The sequence below is a fragment of the Camellia sinensis genome, chromosome 6 (genome assembly GCF_055761805.1).
Source record: "Camellia sinensis isolate YWXY chromosome 6, ASM5576180v1, whole genome shotgun sequence".
Classification (NCBI taxonomy): Eukaryota; Viridiplantae; Streptophyta; class Magnoliopsida; order Ericales; family Theaceae; genus Camellia; species Camellia sinensis.
This window is the reverse complement of record NC_138966.1, coordinates 10,229,738-10,236,706: the sequence shown is the minus strand read 5'-3', so window position 1 is coordinate 10,236,706 and position 6,969 is coordinate 10,229,738. Positions and strand designations below refer to the sequence as shown.

At 37.0% G+C, this 6,969-nt stretch overlaps 2 protein-coding genes across 3 annotated transcripts in view; one reads left to right on the top strand and one right to left on the bottom strand.

Annotated features, from left to right (window-relative positions):
• Positions 1 to 939: 939 nt before the first annotated feature.
• Positions 940 to 5,027, top strand: LOC114293053 (pyruvate dehydrogenase (acetyl-transferring) kinase, mitochondrial-like). 2 transcript variants are annotated; one of them, XM_082873284.1, is made up of 7 exons: positions 940 to 1,143; positions 1,573 to 1,922; positions 2,349 to 2,607; positions 2,775 to 2,955; positions 3,212 to 3,359; positions 3,679 to 3,892; positions 4,705 to 5,027. In XM_082873284.1, exons 2-7 carry the CDS (start codon positions 1,668 to 1,670, stop codon positions 4,761 to 4,763), a joined length of 1,116 nt encoding a protein of 371 aa, XP_082729410.1. In that variant the 5' UTR covers positions 940 to 1,143; positions 1,573 to 1,667; the 3' UTR covers positions 4,764 to 5,027. The 2 variants fall into 2 exon arrangements, with proteins under 2 accessions (XP_082729410.1, XP_082729409.1); XM_082873283.1 differs by lacking the exon at positions 940 to 1,143 and having other exon boundaries at positions 1,343 to 1,922.
• Positions 5,028 to 5,776: 749 nt separating this feature from the next.
• The window catches only part of LOC114293063 (rRNA-processing protein fcf2), a 41,845-nt gene continuing 40,652 nt past the window's right edge, over positions 5,777 to 6,969 (bottom strand). The window contains exons 5-7 of the mRNA XM_028237082.2: positions 6,571 to 6,648; positions 6,305 to 6,420; positions 5,777 to 6,184 (exon numbers count right to left, since the gene is read on the bottom strand). Coding sequence (XP_028092883.1) covers positions 6,076 to 6,184; positions 6,305 to 6,420; positions 6,571 to 6,648 — 303 coding nt within the window. The 3' untranslated portion in view covers positions 5,777 to 6,075. The remainder of the gene's footprint in view (positions 6,185 to 6,304; positions 6,421 to 6,570; positions 6,649 to 6,969) is intronic.

Here is a 6,969-nt window from a genome sequence, read left to right as displayed (position 1 = left end):
CTAGCCTTATAAAAAATGCAATTCCCAAGGCCGCCCACTTTAGCGCATATATGTCGATGTTTTTTGGTCCCCTTCTAATAAAGAAATGAAAAAAAAGAAAAGAAAAAGTGCATACATGCATTACCTAAACAATAGTGTAACAATCATTCATTCTTTTCTACACAACAATGTAACAACATTCATTCTTTTCTACACAACAACGTAACAACATTCATAAGAAAAAGAACACGAAAAATATGGTGTTAAGGAAAGATAAAATAAAATAAAATAAAAAATACAGTTGGACTATCACACCTAACACTCACAATCGAAAGAAGATAAACATGCCACAAGTTCTCTTTGATACAATTTGTTCATTTGAATAACTATGCCACAAGCAAATTAAAGTTCATATCTAGCATGCACTTGTAATGACTTGGATTCTAATTCCTATCGGATTGGGGTAACTGGGTGCCCGTCACCTTAAAACTTGTGTGGTTGTTGGATTCTTGGCACTGATGGGTTGGCAAGTGAGCTTTAAATATTATAATTGGGAATCCTTGGGTGATATTTGGAACCTTGATTGAAGCCTGAACAAAGTATTTAGGCAATGTTAAATCAAAAGCCCCAAATTTGGGTTTTCATTTTTGACCAACCTTTACTCTTTTGTCATTTCTCCTTCTATACTTTGAATTTGAATGTGAGGCTAGAACCACTGGAAAGCTTGTTTTCGGGGCTTCGATTTGGACACAAGAATGGCCTAAAGAAGAGTCCGAACGAGAGAGTTATACCTGTTTGAATTTTGAATTTCTGTGTTGGAAGTATGCTCGTTCGAGCGAGCTTTTCTTTGCTCGGGCAAACTGCGCGATTTTCAGAGATTTTGGAAGATTCTTTTCTACGCTCGAGCCAAGCTTCATTCGCTTGAGTGACCAAGTCACTAACAGACATTATAAAAGTGACTTTTTCTCCATCTCTTCTCCTCTCATTCTCCAAACCTGAAACCCTAACCTTCCAAACTCTCGATTTCTCTTCTTTTTACCAAGGATTCAACCCAAATCTTTCAAGAAGATTGAAGAACAAGTATGGATCAAGACTTTTACCGATTGTCTTGTGATTTTATTGGAGTTTCAAGATGGGTCTTCATCCTTAGCTTCCAATCTTGAGGTAGGGATACTTTTACCTTAATATTTCTTTATTTTGGAGAAATTTCATGGTATTATTGTGACTTATGAGCTAATTTGAAGATCTTATTGGATTAAAACCATATTCAAATGAATAAACCATTTTACTTGATATTGCTTAAAAATTTTTAAATCTTTTTTACAAAATATGTATATAAATGTTATTAAAACCTATTTCTGTTATGAAGCAAATTTGGTATAATTTTAAATTCTCAATTTGAGTAGAAAACAATAAATTGAATAGAATTTTCTTTAATCCATGAAATATTGTGAATAACAGAGAGACGAAAGATGTGCGTGTGAATATGGGATAGGAATGGTGGCTCGAATGTTATTATTATTATTATTATTTTTTTTTGAATATTATGGGGTTGTTTAATGGATGCCTGTTGATGGAATTAAAATGGGACAGAATTGTGTGCATGAGTCCGGTTTGCATGTTGGTCCTGTAGGTGGTGGTGTAGGAGTAGGAGTTAGGAGGGGGAGGTGGAGGGGAAAAGGGGGGGCATGGCGGCGAAGAATCAGAAACTGTACGAGACGTACTCGAAGAGCCTGATCCATGAGGTGCAGCGATGGGGTGGTTTGAAGCAGAAGGGAGTCAGCCTCAAGTACATGATGGAGTTTGGGTCCACCCCCACCCTCCGCAATCTCTTGATTTCCGCTCAGTTTCTCCACAAAGAGCTCCCTGCCAGGATTGCCAGAAAAGCCCTTGAGCTCGAGACCCTCCCTTATGGCTTATCCCTAAAGCCCGCCGTTCTCAAGGTCCTTCTTTTTTTTTTTTTTCTTTAAATTTATTATTTTATTTATAAATTCTCCTGTGAATTGGATGGAATTGAATTAATCTGAGTTTCTTAATAAATCGGAAAAAGAAGATTTTTCATTTTTCAAATATTTTACAATATATGAAAGAAAAGATCTTGCTGTTGCATATCTCAATTTGGGTATTGTATCTTTCTTGACTTCTGCTTTGAATATTCTCACCATCGGTCTTATGTTTATTTTTTTTTAAGTGTTATTTAATCGATGGACATAACTCCCTTCCCTAAGACTGCATTGTGTTTTGCTTTTTATAAAATAAAAATAAAAATAAAAATAAACATACATAAGTAAATACTAGTAGATTCATCAGAACGGCATTTCATTATTTGAGCTCAGTACCCGTTAATTATTTGAACTTCCTGTTTTTAGGTGCGTGATTGGTATCTGGATTCTTTCCGTGACCTTAGATCCTTTCCCGAGATCAAGAACACAAATGATGAGTTGGAATTTACCCAAATGATTAAGATGATTAAGGTGAGGCACAATAATGTTGTTCCCATGATGGCTTTGGGGGTTCAACAGTTAAAGAAAAGCCTGGGTCGGAAGATTGATTATCAGGATCTGGACGAGATTCATCAGTTCCTCGATCGCTTTTACATGTCAAGAATTGGGATTCGAATGCTTATTGGTTAGCCCATCTTGTTTACTCCCATTTATTGTACCTGTGATTTATTTCCTAATTGACCTTTTTACTTAAGCATTATGTTTATCCCTCCGTCGTAATCAATTTTGTTAGTGTTACTAAAGATGGATACTGAACATGTTTTATGTACCTCTAATTTGCATGAAACTCAGGGCAGCACGTTGCATTGCATGATCCCAACCCTCCTCCTGATTGTGTGGGTTATATACATACCAAAATGTCTCCTGTACAGGTAGCACGAACTGCCAGTGAGGATGCCCGTGCAATTTGTTTGCGGGAGTATGGAAGTGCACCTGATGTTAATATCTATGGGGATCCTAAATTTACATTCCCGTAAGCTATTGTCCTTCTAATTAATCCTTTAATATATTATTCCTCTATTTGTTTTGCCATTTTCTTCTTCTTCTTCTTCTTCCCTTGTCAAACAACAAACAAAAATGGTGTGTTGGACTCTTCATATATATATGTGTGTGTGTATGTGCGCGCCCGCGCGCCCATGTGTGTCCGAGTAATGAATTCCAAGTAGAATTTGTTCTTCTATGTTTTCTTTCATGTTCCATGTTAACAACTTTGTTTGCTTCCTTAACAGGTATGTTCCAACACATTTACATCTGATGGTTTTTGAGTTGGTTAAGAACTCCTTACGTGCTGTCCAGGAGCGGTTTATGGACTCGGACAAAGCCACACCTCCTATTCGAATAATAGTAGCTGATGGAATAGAGGACGTTACCATTAAGGCATGTGTTTTGTTGTTTTTTCTCAATCTATCCTCTATCTATCTATCTATCTATGTATCTATATCTATACTATTATATATGTGAAGCCTTGAGATGATGTTGACACAAAATGTCTCATGTTTTAGGTTTTCCCAAAATACCTCTAGAGTTGGTGTTTATGTAAAATTATATAAAGAGGATGGGGCTCGAACCCAAGACCTTCATTCTAAGAAAGACCATTTTTACCACTTGAGCGGCACACAACATTTATACTTTTAAGTTTACAAATTTAACAGAACACCCACTATTACTCAACAAATGTGGTATATTTGGATGGTAGGTGTCAGATGAAGGGGGTGGAATACCAAGAAGTGGTCTCCCTAAAATATTTACATATCTTTACAGTACTGCCAAAAACCCCCTGGATGAGCAGTCAGATCTTGGAACAACTAACATAGCAACAATGGCTGGTTATGGATATGGGCTTCCAATAAGCCGCTTATATGCCAGATATTTTGGAGGGGACCTGCAAATCATCTCTATGGAAGGATACGGTAAGTTAATTATTGTTTTGTGTTGTGCTTTAATCGAAGAATCCCTTAATGTATGAAAATCAGCTTGATAATGTGCTCTCCATGACTTCATTGCCCTGTTATTTGCATCTAGAAGGTTACCCACAAACTGCTTGGTATATCTTGTCTTTGTTTCAATCAAATGTGTTCTCTGTTCTTTCTGCCTAGTTGGTTGGGGATAGATGGTCAAAAAGGAGCTTGGGGGATGTACATGAACCAAAATTTTCTTCTTAAACTGATAAATATAGTTTTGTTTAGAAATTAGAACTATCTTTTCTATCTTCTGCTCATTTCAATAGTCTATTCTTCCTGGAACTATGCTTGAAATACATGCACCTGAGAATGAGGTGGGGCTTCCGAACAACATTGAATCTACATGCCATTTTGGCATGGAAAATTTAGGAATCTTGGGTAAGGATCAAACATATAAAGTCAGGGTGATAAAGGAGGTTAATGTAGGAATGCTCACATGTTTGCATATGCAGCACTAGGCTTTTTATTCTTTTACTAAATGTTTATGAATTCCACTTCTCCATGGTTCTGATTTTTTTTTCAGAAAAGCTTCATACCCCCACTGGGGGTCGACCCCCAGTGAGGTGTCGGCCCCGGATTGGTCCAAAAAAAAAAACTTTTTTTTTTTTTTTTTTTTTTTTTTAAGTTTTCAGCCACTGGGGGCGCGCCACGTCACTGGGGGCGCGACCCCCAGTGGGTGTATGGATCACGGCTCTTTTTTTTTACACTTGGATTCTGCCACAATGTTTACTGACATGTATGCACGTGCTTTGTTCTCACAGGGACAGATGCATACCTTCATTTGTCTCGCTTGGGAGATTCGCAAGAACCGCTGCCATGAATCAAGACTATTATGGTGCTACAAACTGGAATTTGCATTGAACTTTCTTAATCAACTTTGTGTAAATGAGTTAAAAACAACAGAAATCTGTACCCCTTATTGTAAACACAACAAATTTATCAATTCCTAATTGTCCATAATAAGTTGGGCGGTTTTGTTGTCATATGTTTTGGCATTCTACTTTTCCTGGTACAGGATATTGTAATCCATTCAATCTGGGACGCATACTAGGTTTATTTTATTGTTATTATTATTATTTTTTTATGGGGCTGTGATTTGGTTCATGTAATAGTTCTAGTTTAGTTTGTCAACGTAGCCTCATCATATCATTTCATTTCAGGTTCCGTGGTAAAGCGGGGCATGTTGTTGGCATCTAGTTATCACTGCATTTTAAATGAGCAGTTGCTGTATTTTTAGTTTGTTTGTTGTGTTCCCAGATTCCCTTTCCGTCTAGGCTCCTCCAATTAGGTTTTTACATGTGCCATTTTGCATCCGTTTTTAAATACTGTTAATGTTTAGATTACAGACTCGTTAATTGATGTATATGACCATTTGGCTTCTTTTTTTTAACTTTTTTTTTTTTTTTTTTTTGGGCCGAAAAATTGGTTTCCAAACGGGCTATTAAATTCACTCAACTCATCTCATGTGCTCATCTGTTATGTGAGCGCGAACAATGCTGTATATCAGCACTTACTCCTGGTCAATAATATTGATGAGATGTCAATTGCTGGCTGAAAAAAAAACAGTACAGTAGGAGGTTAAATACAATACAATACAGTACAGAGAAATGATTCAGCAAAATCTTTCACCAAATTGCTAAAATGTTTTTCAAAGTCTCATTATTCACTACTACTGTGTGCGTGATGTAACTTCCCTTATTATTCCCCTACTTTTGATTGAATTTAAAAAGGAGAAAAAAAAAAAAAAACCAAAACCACTAGGTTGATAGTGGACTCTAGCAATAAACCAGACGCCAAAAGCAATTAACTGTCCTTCCATCTCAATAATGACAATTTGCCACACAAATCCAAAACTTCATACAACATTAATAGCCATCTTCTAGAGAAGTGTCTAAAACATTAACAGTCAATACATAAAAAAGCAAGCAATCAATAAATTCATGTGATGTGTATAAATATAATTTATAATGATTAAACGCGCCTGATGTTGATCTGATTGACTGCTCTCATTTCATTATGGCACAAGACCAAATGTTAACATCTACCACTGGTATGTGTCATATGTGTAAACACAAAAACTGAACTTGGCTGGAGAAAAATATCCTTTGCAGGGTCAACAACATTGAAAGCCATCAGTGTCTTCTTTGCTTAGCACGTTTCCAAGACTGTCTACCTTTTATCTTCCATTTCTCCACCCCTCCAGGACGGTTTTGTTCTTCAATCTCTCGAACCTTGCGCTTCCTGCAAAAGGTTGATATACAATTATTAGAAAAAAAAAAAGAAAAAGGGGCGGGGGGGGGGGGGGGGGGGGGGGGGAGCAAAGCTTTGGACAACAGGCAACAGTAATGTACTCTGCCTCACCTGTACTCCCCAAGGGTATGATCAGAGAGTAGCTCATCAGCAAGGGTTGCTTTCCTCTCCTTCTTAGTAAGCCGACCTGTGAAGAAGTCTGATGCCGACTCTATCACTGTGCCCACCTGAAAATTTGTAAAATGCCAATCTTCTCACTACTTACCTAAGAAATCAATACAGGGCAACAAAAAAAGAATACATATGATGAAGTCCGGCAGATGCTCCTTTTGGTAATATAATAAGGTTACATTTCTTGTATGCAACCAAGTACTTGCCTGGAAATACTTGGGAACTGTTCTCGATTTTGAATCACCCTTCTTGTAGTGCCTCTTTGGATCAATGACACTCCTCAACTGTAATTAACAAAAGAGACACAAATGTAAACTGTCAAATCCTTTTGAAACAAATCAAATGATGACAGCCATCCTAGAAACAATATTCTGATAACTTGTCCAAGGTAAGCAAAGAATCAAATGTCATATTGAGTGCCAATAAAATCTTGATCAAACCCGGTAATTATTGCATATGAACTCATAGATAACATTATGCTTGTAAAGGTAGTTCACGAATTGCAATTCAACAACTGAACGGGGGAAAAATAACCAAGGAACATATGATAACTACTCAAGTTGTGGAAATATGTGAAACTAGACCCAAAGATGATAAGAGAGCAA

Bases quoted from the DNA above. Each gene is read 5' to 3' on its own strand.
- LOC114293053 (XM_082873284.1), top strand. From the start codon at position 1,668: ATGGCGGCGAAGAATCAGAAACTGTACGAGACGTACTCGAAGAGCCTG. The intron at 3,360-3,678 runs GCATGTGTTTTG...TTTGGATGGTAG, and splicing joins TAGAGGACGTTACCATTAAG to GTGTCAGATGAAGGGGGTGG. The intron at 3,893-4,704 runs GTAAGTTAATTA...TTGTTCTCACAG, and splicing joins CATCTCTATGGAAGGATACG to GGACAGATGCATACCTTCAT.